General features: G+C 38.2%; 1 protein-coding gene across 4 annotated transcripts in view; it reads right to left on the bottom strand.

Annotated features, from left to right (window-relative positions):
- Nucleotides 1-1658: 1658 nt before the first annotated feature.
- Nucleotides 1659-18405, bottom strand: part of nlrx1 (NLR family member X1) — a 39518-nt gene continuing 22771 nt past the window's right edge. For all 4 annotated transcript variants that reach the window (XM_088346476.1, XM_088346472.1, XM_088346474.1 and 1 more), the window contains exons 6-12: nucleotides 13853-15020; nucleotides 12393-12576; nucleotides 11353-11448; nucleotides 9593-9679; nucleotides 7679-7930; nucleotides 6191-6401; nucleotides 1659-5104 (exon numbers count right to left, since the gene is read on the bottom strand). In XM_088346476.1, coding sequence (XP_088202602.1) covers nucleotides 4967-5104; nucleotides 6191-6401; nucleotides 7679-7930; nucleotides 9593-9679; nucleotides 11353-11448; nucleotides 12393-12576; nucleotides 13853-15020 — 2136 coding nt within the window. In that variant the 3' untranslated portion in view covers nucleotides 1659-4966. The remainder of the gene's footprint in view (nucleotides 5105-6190; nucleotides 6402-7678; nucleotides 7931-9592; nucleotides 9680-11352; nucleotides 11449-12392; nucleotides 12577-13852; nucleotides 15021-18405) is intronic.

Raw genomic sequence — 18405 nt, 5'->3', positions numbered from 1 at the left:
GTAATTTTGAGAGCTTGCAAACAAACACGTAGTCGAGATACTCCATATCCATTTTGTCAATGAACTTCATCCAAAGATTTCCCCCTCTTTGGTGAGTATTGTCCAAAACGTGTCCTTTTTTTCCAGGCATGGTGTAGTGGAAAAATAATTTTACAAATAAAAAGACTAAAATTCAGAACACTTTTACCATAAGTTCTGTGCTTACGTTTGTGATGTTTGCGGACTAAGAATTCAGTATGCTGTCCTGAGCAAGAGGGGAACAGTTACAGATTAAATTACGTTAAAATTTGTAAACCCTTTCGCACCATGTTGTGGTGACGTTTGGGTTCCATATTTCCATTAATGACTCGTTTCAGAGAAAGGTTTGTAACGTGTTGCTCCCATCAATGGTGGTGTGGCACTCACCGTATTTTCATTGTATGTTTCAGTTTTACTCTGTTTTGGAATAAAGTGGACCTAAGATGCTATTCTTGACTCAGCCCTTTTTCTCAAGGGAATTAAGCTGCTGCTAAAATTGTGTACAGAAAACAAAGAGCAGAGAAATAATTACGAAAACAATTTTAATGAAAGCATTTTAAAGAATCGTAAGTCTATACGTGACGCCTAAAATATTTATCTTTACGGTCACAAGTTTGAAGCTATTATTTTTTTCGGTTTCTGATATGGGCAAGAAGCCATATTTGTCTTGGAGAGTGCAGGTTGAAAACCTGACCACTAGAGGAAGCGTGCCGTCTGTGAATGGTATGCTGTGTAAGGGCTTCTTCAGACATTTATAAGATGCCATCAAGTCAAGTCAAGTCAAATTTATTTATATAGCCCTTAATCACAAAAATGTCTCAAAGGACTGCACAGGATTACAGTTACAAAATTACACAATTACCTGATCTTAAACCATCACTCAAGCAAGACACGACTCTTGTCTTTTCTTCACCCTAAAACAAAAACAGGTTCGTGAAATGTTTAACACAACTACAATTGAGTCACAAGCTGCTGTTGGTAGGCTTTGGAGCTAGGACCTTAGCTTGGCCTTTTGGCTGAGAGTAGGAGTCCCGGCTCCTAGGCTTTGTAGCGTATTATGAACTGACCGATAACGGATAATGGATAATGAATAACGAAGATAGATCAATAACCCTTAAAAACCCCCACAAGAACTTTGGGGGATTTTTAGAAATTTGGGTTTTTGTTTGGAAAATCACGAGGCGTATTGTTTGAACGGCAAAACGGTACGTTTTTTTGTGTAAAAAAACAAAAAATGTCGGTCTAGCGACCATTTCGTTAAGTTTTATATGGCTCCTGGGCATTTATTTTGATTTTTTTTTAAATAATTGAATTTAGCTTAAAGTGTAATATAGGTTCTTATGCGTTTTCGACCTATGTTTAGGCAATTTCTCGAAGGTTAAACAAGAATACTTCAATACTTTTCTTCACCCTAAAATAAAAACTGATACAACTATTTTCTGGACTATTCTGTGTAACAATTACTATACCTTATTTAAAAAATAAAAATACATATTACAAAATTGACCGTCATTATGCAGAATGTCTTTTATTTCAAAAATCAGTTTTATTTATTGAGTTTTGGCACTCTTGGGACCCCATTGAGGACATGCATCACAACTATGTGTTCTCAAGAACCGTATATAAATAATGAAAAACGGTAAAACACAAATAATGCAAAGCTTTGCACTTTTATTGATCAACTGTATATACTACAGTTGCAAATGTATTTGTCTCAATTGCATTGCCACTCCAGAACAAACCATTCAAATAAGCACACAGCAAAAAAAAAAGAAATGTAATTGACAATAGCCCCATATTGTATTAGGGACTGAGGAACCATTTTTGCGATACATGATACATGGTAACATGATGAGACGTCAGGAACAGATGCAAGGGTTATGAATCCTTTGCCTGCATGTGGGTCATTCTTACTATTTGGTGCCATTTCAGCATGGTAACCTTCACTCAAAGTTTTTGAAAATATTCAATGTTTTCAACATTTCATCTGTACTACAGACTTTCAAACTATAGGATAAATGTATTGGTCAAACTCAGGATAGAATTTTGTAACCTTTTTTCTTCTTCTACCAGTTGCTTCCCACATGACAGAAGCCAAATGTTTCCGCAGTTATAGTGCATAACAGTAAAAGGGAGTAGTAATAGGGGGAACATTTTATGCTTAGGTTAGCCATTACTAATAATGTGATGAAAAAACCTAGTATACCAGGGGTCGGGAACCTTTTTGACTCAAAGAGCCATAAAAGCAAAAAATATTAATTTTATTTTGGGAAAGAGCCACACCATATATTATTGTTAGACAAATTTACTAAATTGCTAAAACCGCGCCCCAGACAAAAGCTTAGTCTTCAGCACATTTATTTTTGATGATTTGATAAAAATTATGAAAAGAGAATAATGCCAGAGCCCCTGTCCCAAATTCAACAAACAGACCACTTTAAACTTGTCTCTTTCTTGCAATTACTCAAGATCGGTTAAACTCCTTTTGACCCTTTTTTTCATACATATTGGTTTCAAAACCAGATGCAAGCATTTATTTTGTAAAAACGTCACAACATTCTGAGAATAGGGAGCCTTATATGCTTACCTTTGGCGAGAGATGGGAGGGAGTGCTTGCACTTTTTGCATAGCTCCACCCATCCCTCCCACTCACCCAATCAAATGACTAAGTTCTCTTCCGGTGTTTTGGCGTATTTACAGTTCTGTGGATTCATCATAAAGCATCTGATTACTGAACACAGATTATATAGTGAACTTTTAAATAAAGGATTCTTTAGCGTTGTACAGCCAAAACGAGTTCCCCCCCCCCCCTTTTTTGTGTGACACCTTGACTGTAAATTGTAGTGAAAAACGTGCCCTATATATACTGCGAAGTGTTTCCTTTGCATTTAGCTTTGGTTTGGCTTTACGTGTACCTAAATAGGATAGACAATCTCGATTTTGAACAAGATGGAGAAATTTTGCATGCAATCAAATTGGTCTCTGAGCCATAGGTACTCATAGAAAGAGCCATATATGGCTCGCGAGCCATAGGTTCCCGACCCCTGTAGTATACAATGATTACTGTGAAAGATGTTTAATCTGTTTATTAACCATATTATCAAAATTACAAAAGATTATCGGTTCCCTCTATAAATAAGAGTAACAGGGTGGACGTTGTATGCTTTTCCTCATCAGTAAACCATAATAAAACATTTAAAAAAGGTTGTGGTCTTCTTCTCCTTAAATGTTTTCCCTCCAAAAAGATTGTTATTTCAGAGAGTCATGTGACTAAAATGATAGCAAGCAGATGTTTTCTATGGAACACAACATATTTTACATATATTAAACAAGGAAAATTGCTCTAATAACTGTAATTGACATTAGGCGAGGAAAAGTATTATTAAGGCAATAGAGAAATGATGAAAAACATGAGTTTATAGATTTTTCCCCCTTATATTTGGAACAGAAGACAAACATGACTGGTGATATAGCATTTCAGTGTACTACAATAAGAGTAATTTATTCAAAATGAACTTATCCTGCATACATATCAGTGTGTCCTATGGTAGAGGGCAGTTCAGTATACAATAACATCTTTTAAAAATAAGTACAAGCCCATTAGTACACAAAATACAAATTTTTATGTCACTGGGATTAAAATGGCACCGGATAACAGGAATGACCCATGTGTTACTGGCGGGTGATGTTATCAAAAGAACTCCAAGTGAAAAGTGTCCACCTTCAGTTCACGCTAGCTAAGGCACAGATTACAAAGAAGAAGACCATTGCTGGTGAAACTCATTATGTTTTTTGTCCACTGGTGTACTCTACTCCTTTTCTTTTAGTCACAAAGAAGTGTAACTGGTTCACAATTTTAATCATGAGGTTATTCATCCGAGAATTTTCCTTTGTTTATGTCTGCGAGAAAAATAATCACAGTGCTTCGAAAAATCCCCAGATGTGTGTATTTACATTTCCTCCTGTATGAGTTAAATGGTTGAGAAATGTTACACATTCTCACAATATTAAACATATATTTATTAGCAGGGGCTATTGAAGGCAATACTGTAATCACTCGGGTTTTTTTTGCGGGGGTTGTGTTCCAAAACATCCTGTAATAATCAAACGCCCTAAAGTAGAAACCTTTATTCATCTATTTATTTACTACTTTAAAACAAACCCGATTTAAAAGCTCAAGTATTTGTTTAAAAAATAAAACTACTGTACCTTAGAAATGTTATTTTTACAGATAACTTCTGTATTGTCTAGATATAATTTTAAAAATAATCTTGTCCTTTTATTGCACAACTTTATAGATTAAGGACACGGTTCACTTCACTTTACATGATACTAGGCCGCCACCGTGTGGGCTTTATGGAAACTGCATTTACCTTTCCATTCGGTCTTACGGATATTTTTCCATTATCAAACATTTTTTAAAAAGCACCAAAGACCAACCAGTCTCACAGTTGGCTTCATGGAGTTTTCACAAGAGCAATATATTATATTAAATTAAATTATTTAAATTATTTTCTGATTTAGCATACACATCTGCTCAATAAACAATAACCCACCTTTGAGCTACTGATTTTAGATGTATTTTGTTCAGCTGTATAAGTGCTTTTGCGGGGCCAAAAAGACCATATACTTTCCGAGAGAGAAAAATACAAAATAAAAGCATACAGAAAGGGAAAAAACATCCTAAATACATCTTGTTTGGGATGATATACATCACACAAAACCTAACCTAAACAAATGTTTTGAATCAAACAAAGGAGTATGCATTGTCTGTCTTTACTTTTTTGGGGTGGAGGTGGAAGCCATCACCCATAAGCCCTACAAGGGTTTGGCAGCATCTGCACACTCCTCCGGATAGGGGTTTGTTTTTATTATTTAGTGATGATACACACACACCCTTTATTGAAAAATGAATCATGAGTGTCAAAATATATTCCAGTCACTTGTCTCACGCCGGTGGAATGGGTGCGTCCTTCTCAAGCATTCGTAACGTTTGACGGATGCCTTTCTCCACCCTTCGGAAGTGAAGCTTTTTCCACAGGCTTTGCTGCTGTTGACGTCCCCATTCTAGATCTCTGAGGAACACCTGCAAACAAAGGGGAAATGAAACAAAAAAATGACTGGGTGCTTGCTATAAAAAAACCTGAATAATTTGGCCGCTAGTTCCATTCCAATAGATTGTTTTTGGATTCTGTACCTTCAGTGAATGTAAGAATTCTAGACAGAGTATGCAATTAATGCATTTACAGATATTCTTATTTCAATGGCTATTTTTCAATTTCAATTTCTTTTGCTTTCGTGTGTTGTCCACTTCAGTCAATGCACCAGTGAAATGGTGAAAGTCAGTGTAATGTATTTTTACTTTGTTAATTATTATAAAGAGTATGCCTAACAATGTTGTAGCTTGAACAACAACAACGAAATATATAAATGAAGACCTCAATTTTTAGATTCTGTGTAGCATTTAACCTGAATAGAATGAAATACCACTAGAAGAAATCATCTTGATTCACAAAAAAGGGTGAAGAGAGGTGAGACAAATTCGTGTTTGGTGCTTTGTAACAATCAGAGTACAGGACAGGAACAATTGGTAATTAATGTGTCAAATATCCACTTTGTGAGGTAACATTCTGCTTTCTTGTTTTGATTTTGAATGTCTTTCCAGTGAGGAAACATATTTAATAGGTGTAGGAACTTAAAAGCTTTAGCTTCAGCCTACTCCCTTTGGTCACATGTTTCTGTTTATTAGAATTAGAATTTACTTTTATTGTCATTCTTTGTAACCATGCACACAAAACGAATTGTCGACACACTTGACCCTTACAGTTAAACTGTAGCGAGCCGATGCAGCCGCAGCTAAACAGGGCGCCGCCATTTTAGACCCAACTGCTGTGTTGGGAGTCATTAAGTGACCAAACCCCCCAATTCCAACCCTTAATGCCGAGCACCAAGCAGGGAGGCAATGAGTACCAATGTTGTAAGTCTTAGGCATGACTCGGCCGAGGCTTGAGCCAGCGACCTCCCAGTCTCGGAGCGGGCGCCCTACCATCTAGGCTACCGAGCTGGTATTGTATTGTACAGCTTTTGCGCAACTATTTTGTTTTTTCCTTTTCTTATTTAATGGCACATGATGTTTTCTGTGCTGCGCCTAAATTAAAAGCCACAAACAAACCTTAAGCTGCTGCTTGACACGTTCCCGGTCCCATGAGGTTGCATTTTCACGAATGACACTAAGAATGGGGTGCCAGTCCTCTGAGAGGTCCGAACCCTCCGTCACGGCCGCCAGGACACGGACTCGCCGCCCGCTGCCATTTTGGTCCTTGGGAACACCTCGGACATACAGTGACTGCTTGCCAACATCACTCAGGGGGTTTAGGTACAAACTGTACAAAACAAAAAAACAACATACTTTATACCAGGGGTGTCAAAGTCAAACAGATGAAAGTCCCAAATGAAAAATTGAGCTACAAGCCGAAGGTCTGACTGATAGAATGATAACGTTTAAAAATAAATAAAACATATATATAATCTAGTGCAGTGGTTCTTAACTTGTCTAAATTCAGGACCCACCTTTTCAACCCAATTACAAGCTGCGACTCAAAACAAGAAATATTTCTACGTCTCAAATTTATGGAATGAAAAGATTGTGCAGTTTAAGGCAGATATAGAACAATATAATTACCTGTTTTCAAAAAACAAAATGACTAACAAAAAAAGTACTTTAAGTATCATATACACAGGCAAATAAGCAAACATTGCACATGAGCCTCCCCTAAAATCGCTTTAAAATAGCCACATATTAAAAAAAAAAAATGAAATAAAACCAACAAAATTACAATAAAAGGAGATGTGGTCCCTCTCAAAAAAATTGAGATGGCGCAGATTTACTGAAAAGAGAGCGAGCAAGGCATTATCGCAATCAATCTGTTTCGAAGTTTTATTGAAACCCCCCTTTTTTCTTCTTAGCATTATTTTGCCAGGGCAAAGGCCCGCAACCCACTAAAAATGCGTCTGCAACTCAATTTTGGGTCCCTACCCACCAGTTGTGAAACTATAGTCTAGTGGACCCAATTGAACCTACTGAAAGCAATACAAATTGGTTTCCTAAAGTAAGAATTATATACCAACAGGTACCTTTTTGTTTTCTTTTGGACTAATGTTGTTATGTAAAGCCATGTCAACGTGCACAGATATACGAATGTTTTACTCCGACCGCAAGTCTTACTATTAAAATGTTTGTGTTACTCGATAATAAAGCTTCATGTGTATTGGTTCATTTCTCCAGGAAAATTCCATTCCATTTTCTACCCGCACAGTTGTATCTATCAGCAAGTGTAATTCTATGCTTCTGCTTAGCCAAATAGAAGCACAAGTATTAAACACACTAGTGGCAGCAATGGAGCAGACTTTTGGGGCAAGTAGTAAACAAGCATGGCTATGTTGATTTTAGTGAATGACATGAAAACGTGCAAACAACGTACGTGCGGAAAGATGGCGCGCTTGCTTTGCTGACATATCGAATTACTCTCAAACGCCATACATGCGGGGTTGTTAGTCTGTCACTAGTCAAGTAAATAATTAATTCAAACAGTTTCAAATTCTGATCCCAGTCAGACTATTCACTGCATGAAAACATAGTCAATGTTGGAGAGTCACTTACTGCACTGTGTGAATACTGGGATGCTCTCTGCAAGCATCCACTAGGGCAAGAGCTGCATTGTCTCCGATGTTGTTGTAAGCAACGTTGAGCTCTTGGAGTCCAGCGTGCTGCTGTAGTCTCTCAGCCAACTCCATGGCTCCTTGGTCCCCTAGTCCAGTGTGCATTAGGGAGAGATGGTTCAGAGACTTGTTCTCTGGAAGGGCTTCCAGAAGATGGCAGGCTCCAGAGTCAAGCAGTGGGTTGTCACACAGTCTGTAGGTGCAGACAGAAACAGAGTGAGACATTTACAGTTATTGAATTATGTTAGAATGGGGGAATATGAATCTGTTTATTGAACAGGAATCACTGTTGATGACAAATTGTAGTCTTGGACGGTATAGAAGTAGGAGCAATTTCAAATAACACAGACTTCTGCATTATGCTGAAAAAGGCTCCAAAGCTGTGTATTTGATATTTCTGGCAGTGACTAAAAGTTAAACGAGAATACGCTGCCCCCTGGTTCTCATTACCGATCTAGCGAGCGCTTAAGAACCAGGCTGAGGGTCAGGGCGAACCTTACAAATTGCTGGTGAGACTTCATCTCTACGCTGGCCTGGGAATGCCTCTGGATCCTGTTGGACGAGCTGGACAACGTGGCCGGGATAGGGAGTTCTGGGCCTCCCTGCTGGGGCTTCTGCCCCATTGACATGACCCCAAATAAGTGGAAGAAAATCAATCGCGGATCCCTTAAATTTGGACAGCTCCTGGCCTGAGTCTGGGTCATGTCAAAGTTGGCGCCACTCCAATCCTTGACATTGTCGGCTCAGTTGTCCTTCTGCCTTCCTCTCCTTTTGTTCCCTTGGACTGTGCCCTGGAGAATGATCTTGGCCAGTCCTGATGACCTTGTGATGTGAGCATATCACTTCAGTTTTCGTCTGTGCAAAGTTGTTAATAGTTCTTCGTAAGGTCCAATGTGCCCTCTGATGGTGTTATGCACAGTTTTGTTTTTCACATAGGCTACATAGCTTATGTCTAGAAGTTTCCTGTAGCATCACATCTCCATGGTCTGGATTTTCCCTTCAAGCTTTGCAGTGAGAGTCTATGTCTCGCAAGCGTAGAGGAAGAGCGAAATAAACAGCGGTTGCAGGAGTCTGATCTTTAATTTCACTACAATCTTCTTGTGCTTCCAGATGGGTTTAAGTCTGGCAAGCACGGCTGTGGTTTGAGCTGTACTGCCATGGTTTTAGGTTCTGACCCCTCTTCTGATATGCCAACTTTAAGATATTTAAATTTGATGACAGTTTCAAGCTCTAGGTGGTTGATAGTATGTGGTGGTATCTTGGCGGTTATTGGTCATTACTTTTGTTTTTTTTTGTGTTGATTTTCATGGGTCGATGAATACAGTTAAATCTCTGTCATGACCTTATAACTTTTAAAGGTCTGGGTGCAAAGATTTTAATAGTGTGCTATAAAACTTCTCATTGATGTGTTCTGTACGACACATGTGTCACTTCCATAAGGTTATCAACCGTAGTTCCGTAGTGCAGCGGGTAGCACACTCCTAGGACGTGAAAGGTCCCCGGTTCAAGACCGGGTGGAAACACATGTTGGCCCTGAGAGAGATGGGTGCCACCAGGCTTTACTTGACCAAGACCACCACAGGAAATGGTGCCCCTACTACCAGAGTTGTAAAGGGATCCAACCAACCAACCAACCAGTTCATCCAAAACTTCTCAGAGTGGTTTTGAACTTTAATATTATTCACAAAAATATCTTGTCAAATGACAGAAAATCCTGTGTTTGTTGAATGTAGCTTTTTTGTTATGTAAAAGTGTAAATACAGGTCCAAAAATACTCAAATTAAAGTATTAGTGGAAAAGTACAAAAGTACTATGCCTGTATGTAACAAACAAGTATGTTGAAGGGTTGTCTTACTGTAGCACTCTAACACAACTTTTGGAGTCTAGTAGAAGATCTCTCAGCAAGATGCAGGACTCTGGGCCGAGGCTGTTAAACTGCAGACTGAGAACAACAGAAACAGGCAAGCACATACATCACAAAAAACACAGCATGTCCATGCTAACGGCTATGCAAGGGTCATTACAAGTCAAGTAGTAATCCAGATAATGCTCACGTTCTCGGTTGTCATCGCGAAACAAGTAAGAACCACCTAGGTCAGGAGTGTCAATGTGCAAGGACAAAGGGCTGAATCAAATATTAAACTACAGATCGAGGACCAGACTGATTGGTGCTTTTAAATGAAATAATCTTTTAATGCTAGTTGCTAATGTTGTGTTTGTCGCAGCTAGCAAGCTCCACATCAATATTAGATAATACTAAAGATAAACACTAAAGGTAAATATGTGCTAAGTTCAGGCTGACAATAGACAAAAATAAAAGAATAAGATGTAAAATAATGAAAAACAAAGAAAAAAATATTTATTTGTAAGGCATTCATTTTCTATTTTCCAATGTTTTAATTGAGCGACGTTAAATACTAATTGATCATGTTACTTGCCAATACCAATACAGCAAGCCGCTAAAACTCAGGCACGATCTGTAGCTCATGTTCTATTTTAGCAAAAGTGGGCTAAATTTTATAAAATAATAGCAATGTTCCATCATTCACTAAACTGGAATATATTTGAAAATATGATTGGATTGAAATACAATATAATAAAATGCTAAGATATATTAACCATTAAAGACTGATTCTTCAAGAAGTATAATACAGTGAAAAAATACACAATGATTCGTGGTGTATAATAAAATAATAAATCCAGCCACCCAAAACAAACTGTGACAGCCAATTTTTTATCGGCTCGTTACATTGAAAAAAAAAAAGTATCAATCAAATCGAACTCTGTCCTCATAGTCAGAAGAGTGCAAAGAAATTTTGATCAAGTGCAGGTGCTCCACAGATCTTTATCAGGTCCAGGAAGAGACTGAGGCAGGGTCTGCAGAGAAACCAATAGTGGCGCTACAAGTCTGGTCTACTGCGCCTAACCTACATAAAATCTCTCACAAGCCACCCCTTCAGAGCCTGTATCTCTACAATGCCAGATCCATTACCCATGAAACACATCACCTGGAGCTACAACTTATTACATTCGTGACTATTGTATTTTAATCATCACAGAAACCTGGCCCGACCAGAGTATCCCCTCGCGTGCAATTAGCCGAGTGCTCTCTAAATCGCTTTCTTGCAGTGAAAGAAGAAGCCCTACAATTTTGTTGTACTATTGTATAATGACAATAAAGACCATTCAAACTGCAATTCTGTGTTATCATTTGTAGATCTATGGTTGTTATTTTTTTACTGTCATTTATATTATATGTTACATATATCTAATAATTCAGTAAATGTTTGTACTCCGCGGATTCGGACTATTGCGCCACCTTGTCAGAACACAACTCCCGCGAAAAACAAGCAATGTATTTTATTTCTGAATGTGTTATTGATGGTGTAACAATCAACACTTGTTCAAATGTAATTCTTTGGGAAATTTAAACGGTTGCAATGGCATTTTGTTATTCTCGAGGGGCGTTATCCGTGTTACTGATGTTAAAAACATTAGTCACGCATTAGTCGGTGTGCACCAATACATACCACAACCATAAAAAGGACAAAATACACTCCAATTCAAAATACAATTCAGCTAAAATGCATCACTATGCTCTCAGTTTTTCCTTACTTGAGGTTGCGAGTGTGTCTGAAGGCAGGTGACAACGTCTGAAGCATGTCAAGTGTTAGGAGGCAGGAGGACAGGTCCAACTCTTCTAGCTGGTAACTGCAAAAACACAGCAAGGCATTTCCCCCACCCCAAAATTTATTTTTTTACGTGAGGTCCTGTTATAAAACTTAACCAACCTGCATAACATGCACTGTATAATACTAAATGGCAGTGGCGGGCCGTCAGGGCCTGCAAAACCGTCTCTGCTCGCCTAAAAATACCAGAATTACCTGTATGTGATTATAATTGTATTTTGTCCACGAATACTTACTCAATAATTCGAAATTGTCAGCCACCTTGATTGTGCTGCTTCTAGATGTGTGTTTTTTATCTTTAAACATTTATGTTATCAACACACAACTATAGCACCCTCTTGTGGTTCAGTGTGAAATGAACACAAGAGGAAATGAATATTAAAAATGAATAATATAATAATGTGTTAATGATTTAACATAAGTCTCGCTGGAGTATAAGTCGCACTTCCGGCCAAACTATGAAAAAAACTGGGACAACAGTCTGGAAATAATGGTAACGAGAGGTTATTGACGGACAGGTGAAGAAGTGGAGAGATGGTGTGATAATAGGATAAGTTATAAAGCCATTTCATTTATCATCCGGACCACTGGTGCTCTAGTGGTAATGTGTCAGCACTCTCACTACCACGACTCGGGTTTGATTCCCATTGCATACTATGTTTTGCGATTTAGGTCAGCGGCACATACTGTAGTAACGGATTGCATTAAAATGTACCCGTACACACAAAAGGTCTTACTGTAGTTTCAATTGTACAGTATGTGCCTTGTAGTCAGATGTGCCTTATATATGATAAAATATTGGACAAAAAACTACTTTTTGGCAGTGCGCATCATAATCTGATGTGTGGAAAATACGGTACATACAATAGCAACATGAGCCACAAAAAGTTTTATATTTTTTGAGCCTTTGCAGCAAACAGGAAGTCAATTTAATAAGCGGGCAGTTAAAAAACACCCGTCACTTACCTTGGCGGGGCGCAAGAGAGCACAGAGCTCAGCACAAAGCATTTGAGGGGGGTCATGCGTATGTTGTGGAGGCGGATGGTTCTGATTGAAGCGAGGACTTCTGCAGTTAGACGGGGATTTTGAAACTCATACAGAAGGACCAACAAATCCATAAACTCCTCTGGTGGCTGTGGCTTGTTGATTTCTGGCATTAAGAAAAAAATATATCTGAGATTTTTTTTTATATAGGTCAACGATGCATACACATGCCTTGCACACACGCACACTAAATTGTACACAAAAATGAGAAGTCCATCCGTTACAGTTTATTTATAATTTCAACCCAAAAAATTACAGTTTACCAGTTTTCTCCTATTTATTTTATTATGTAGCGTTTTTAAAGCAGTTTAATGGGATTGGATTCAATGAAAGTATATACGGGAATTTGTAACTACAGTCGATAGTTACTTTTAGAGTAACACGCAACTTTTGGGTCTCAGTAATCTGAGGGGTAACAGAATTACGTTTTAAATGAAGTAACTAGTAACTGTAACTTCAGTATTTTCCAGAGTATAAGTCACAGTTTTTTTATAGTATGACCTGGGGTGGTCCTTATACTACCGTGAGACTTATTTGTGAAATTAACACATTATTATATAATTGAGTTTTAAATCGTTATTGGCAGTATTGTATATCACTTCACATGTTATTTTCACACTAAACCGCAGGAGGGCGCTCTAGGCCTGTGTTGATTATTTCAACCTTGACTGTGACGTAAAAGCGGAACAAGGGGAGTTGTTTACCGGTTAAAGTGACACCGAGGAGGAATTTTTCATGAGAGACATGATTAGGAGTGAAGCTGATAATTTTGTAAGCATGTTAGGGTTATCTGAATAACTCTTAATATGTTACGTTGTTACTGACGTATATGGCAGTGTCTAAGATATGCACGTATGTGTAACTTTAGTATACCATGTTCTCTATTTTATTTGTATTTTAAATTTCCTTTCAAGATGATTCGTATGTTTTCATTGTAGGATTTTATCAGATAAATTCTATTCAAAATGCTTAAATTCCGAGTGTGACTTATACATGTTTTTACTACTCAATTATGTATTTACAGCCTGGAAAATACGGTAACGACTGTTTTTTAGTGATGTGCCCAACACTGGAGACAAATGATCATTTACTCACACACATATGGACAATTTTAACCCACCAATCGACTTACCATGCATATTTTTTGGTATGTGGGAGGAATACCAGAGCTCCCGGAGAAAACACACTCAGGAACAGGGAGAATGCAAACTATACACAGGGAGGCTGGTAGTAGAATTGAACCTGGGATCTCTGAACTGTGAGGCAGGTGTGCTAACCAGTAATCCACCTTGCCGCTCCCGAGTATTTAACCATTGAAATAATCATGCACAAGCTAAACCCACAAGTATTACTTGTAGTTCAGAATGAAGGAAAAATATTACCTCTAACAAGGTAATTCCGAAGGGCTCGCGTGATCTGAGACACAGTGGAACTCTGGATGCTGCAACCAAGTTGCTGCAGGAGGACTCGGTTGCCATAATGCAACAGTCCACCCATGAAAATGGGGTAGAGTTCAAAAGGCTGACCCTCACTCTGTTGTCTGGATTGTGGTCCATGAACCCCCAGGAGGCTTTGCTCAACCTGGTCCAGAACGTCCTCATTGTAGCTGTCTTCTTGGCGGAATAGCTCGGCGGCCATCGTCCTTGCAATGTTGCCCTTGTTTCGAGTACTTATTTTCTCGTAAAGCTTTGGGAAAAGCTTGATTAAGTTAAAGACAGCAAAGATTCGAAGTGGGATGAACTTGGAAAAGATGTTGACAATAGCACCGACGTCCTCAGTTGCCTGCCCTATCGCCACAGACACCTGCTTGGTGAGCTTCTCCAGGGCTGATTTATTTTCTCCTAAAACCACGTAGAGTGCCGCCAGGTATTCCTGCATTGCCGGAACAGCGAATACATATCGCCTCTCGTCATGCTCAGATAGCTCTGTAGGTAAGTGCTTGCAACTTTCCACACAGGGCGCCAGAAAAAAGTCCAGCACATCCGTTCTGAAAACAGCCAGCTGACGCAACTCCTCATCTGTCTTGGTCTTTCCTCCGATCCACTGCTCCAGCTCCTGCTCGGAGAATGAGGTGCGTTTGTACGTCACACCCTCATAGGCCAGTTTGCCAACCGTGCGGACGACGTACAGCATCAAAGAACTTTGTAGATTCTGACCGGGTACAGGTGCCGCTGTGGCTTTGCCAAGCACCTCTCCTCCAAAGTTGAGCCTGAGGAAACTAGTGTAAATTCCAGTAAGTGTGCGGATCGGGGCCATGGCGTCAGTGAAATGAAGGAAGTGTAAGGTGGCACATGTGAGCCAGCAGTAAGAAGGCAGAAAGCATGCTGCGGCCAGCTGGCTCTCCCTTTGGAGATTGAGGTATAGCAGCTCTACCAAAGCCTGAGCGTCATGTGCTTGCACTGATTTACCACTTTGTTGTAGGAGGCGGCTGGTGAAGTAAGCACGCTGACGGGTCGGGTCGTTGAAACCACAAATCTGTGCATAGCGGCTCACATATTTTTGAGGGATGCGATCCAAAGCAGACAATCTGGTGGTCACTAAAACACTGGCCTGAGAAAGCATACAAAAAACCAGCAAAAGTGTTGTTAACTTGTTTTAGGGAAGCATGTTCAGGTCGAAACTAATATATTAGCTCTTATCATAACGTTAGTTCGTCAATCAGGAGTGCGTGTTTAAGATTGAGAGCATAAATAGCATGATTAAGTGGAAGGCTGAGTGATTAGCTGTTACCATAACATTAGTTTGTCAATTTGGTTCTAAAACAGGAGTGCCCACACTTTAATTCACAAGCTCCGTTGGAATTTCGTTACAATTTTTGTTTCAAGTTAATTTAAGTTATGTTGGTTGATTGACATTTTTATCTATTTAATTTGAAAAAATCAGGTAGTTATTTAAGTTTTTGTGTATCCTTATACGAGTTGCTGCTAAGCCTGATTTATTTTCCTGCACTGTGAGTTTTTGATTTAAGTGACAAATTCACTCATGCCAGTTTTAGTGAAAGCCGAATTTATTTACTGTAAAAGGTTTCAGTGAGCTATTCAAGTTTTTATGTACTTCTTTATGGAGTTGCTGCTAAGCATAATTTTATTTCCTGCATTGTTAGTTTTTGATTTACGTAAAAGATCAGTCATATCATTTGTGTTGAAATTCTGATTTATTTACTGTAAAAGATTTTAGAGAGCTAGTAATGATTTATTTTAAGTAATAACAAATATTCTTCGTTAATTTCTGAATTATAAAAAATGTCTCAAGCCGATTTTTAAGCTTTTGCCGCAAATGCATATGGGCTCCAAATATCAGTTGTCGCCCGACTCTTAATCAAAATTATAGTAATAATCAGTTTTGGTATCGGCCAAGAAAAACTCATAGTGGACTATCCTTAGTAGTTATGTCAATTAATATTTGTATTGTGAACTGAGAGAGGGTTGAACCACCATGTACAAAATAATGAAGCTAATGACTTATCTAAGGTATTAACTATTCTGATGGTCAATAAGGAGTAGTTTGTTTTTAGCTTATTCTTAATTGGAAAAAAATGTTAAACAAGAAAGTTACATAAATATCTCTTTCTCCAAATGGTATTAAAAAGAAGACAACTAACATTTCTTGGTGGACCGATCCAAATGTCGATATTACCGAGTTTACATTACATCTATCACTTAAACGCCCGTTTGAAACATTATATGCAATGAGATTAGACATGGTACTCCAGAGTAAAAATGTAGGACTTTAAAGAGAAAAATATGATGAAAGATGGCCAGGATAAATGGGCAAAATTATTTACAAAGTAGTGCTCGGAGACTGGTTATAACAGCGCAAAATAAGACTAGTGCAACGTAGTAGCAGTGCAATGAAAAGCAGTGCAATAACACTTAGCGGCAACAAAAATTCCCAAATAAGTGCCAAGAGAAATTTTATTTTTAGTTTTGCGCACTTGAGTTGGGTGGTTATGGCCCTGGGAAAGAAACTATCTCTGAGCCTATTTGTTGGTGTTCTAAGTCAGTGTTTTTCAACTTTTTTTTGACACAGGGCATACTTATTTCATGAAAAAAATTTGAGGCACACTGTCCGTAGAAAATGTTTAAAGATGAATTACCAGTACAGTGGAACCTCAGTTTTCGAACGCCTCTAAGTTCGAACAAATCGGTTCTCAACCAAAAATTTCGAGAAATTCTTGCTTCGCTTTTCGTTCAAAAAATTGGAGTTCGAACGCCGGTACGCTAGGGGGTGTAGATTGCCCCCAACCCTCATGAAGAACTGTTGTCACGTGACCGCGCACTTCTTTCTGCTTTCGTTTTGAATATCGGTGAACGGAGTGTTTTAACCCCTAATTATGCCTCGGAAGAAGGGCGGTGCAAGCAACAAAGTTGCTACAGGTGAAAAAAGAAGAGTAGTGCGTACAACTATTGCATTTAAGAAAGAAATAATAGCAAACTATGAAGAAGATGTGCGAGTTTCCCTTCTTTCGAGGGAATAGAGCATGGCTTCTGCAGACCACCACAAAGGTAAGAAATCCTATTCATAAATCTTTTCTTTATCCTTTAACCGCTCACCACTTGTTGTGGAGACGCCGGTGCTAAATGACGTGTAAACGACCTGATTTTTTTATTTTTACACGTTCATGTTAGCGTAATCTTTCGTACGGAAGATAAAACTAACGCGAACGTACGATTAGCCTGGGTTAGCTTCATGTTTACGTTCATGGTAAGCCTTCAAGGATTTGGAACGGATTAAAATGATTTTACATTACTTTTAATGGCAAAAACAATTTTCGGTGATCGACCAAATCGGTTTTCGAACAGGGTTCTGGAACGGATTATGGTCGAGAACCGAGGTTCCACTGTACCAGTTTCATGTTGTTGATTTTTTACTTAAATTATCATGTTGCCAAAATGACAGTATACAGTATAGGTATAAGCAATTTGGTACACTAAAAGGACTGTTGTAAAGGGCTCTATAAATAAAGTACTGCACAGTTAACATTAACATTTTTATCATAATTTGTGGTCACCGTGGGTCAGGAGGTAAACCAATTTATTCATTCTGGTTAAAAATTTTGCTGTGATTTGGGATTGTATTATATTTTCATCTATTTTTAAGTTCAGCTATATTTTACGCTGTTTCCTCATGTTGAGGTTTTTTTAGTTTTTCCTTGCCCTCATGTAGGTTTTAGATCAGGTGATGATGGTGTAATAATAGTCTGTGTTTTGAGACTCACGGCACACTGGTTGAAAAACACTGTTCTTAGTGACCTGTAGCGCCTATCAGAGGGCAACCAATCAAAGAGGTGGTGGCCAGGGTAAGAGGAGTCTTTTATAATGTTGATGGCTCTTGGTCATAAGGTTATGCATACATTATAACTTTCAATTGTGTTACGCCTTATTTGTACCACTGACTTTATTTTCAAAATATTATGTAATATAAGGTATTCTAATTGCCTGGTTACCATTGTTATACAGTATTTGTATTTTTGTTTCATGACTGCTTTTTTTATTTCATTCTCCTGACTTTTGCTCTGAAAAAGTTGTTGTAGCAGAAGTATTTTTTTGTACTTTTAAAGGTTTTTACATCATATTGTTTACACTATTTGCACTGTGACTTGATTTCCAAGATATTGGAAGGTATTTTAGTTGTATAGTATTTTTGTCAACCTTGCTGCTTTACTTTGGTTTGACTCTCTTGACGTTTGTTCTAAAACATTTCTAAAAGAAATATTTAAATTTATTTTCTAATTATGTTAAGGTTTTCATTGTAGTTATTTAATAATAAACAGAGCATTTTAGTGCCTAAAACGTTTGTGCTGTTTTTATTGTAACAATAAACTACATCAAGGGGGGGAAGAGCTGAGTTATTTAATGATCATGGCTTTTCCGAGCAACAGGTATTAGTATTTGCTCAATATCGATTAATTCCGAGCGAGAGACGTGACAAAAAT

Source organism: Urocampus carinirostris, chromosome 10, assembly GCF_059441175.1.
Source record: "Urocampus carinirostris isolate Australia breed hairy pipefish chromosome 10, RoL_Ucar_1.0, whole genome shotgun sequence".
Lineage (NCBI taxonomy): Eukaryota > Metazoa > Chordata > Actinopteri > Syngnathiformes > Syngnathidae > Urocampus > Urocampus carinirostris.
This window is presented reverse-complemented; position numbering and strand designations above follow the sequence as displayed.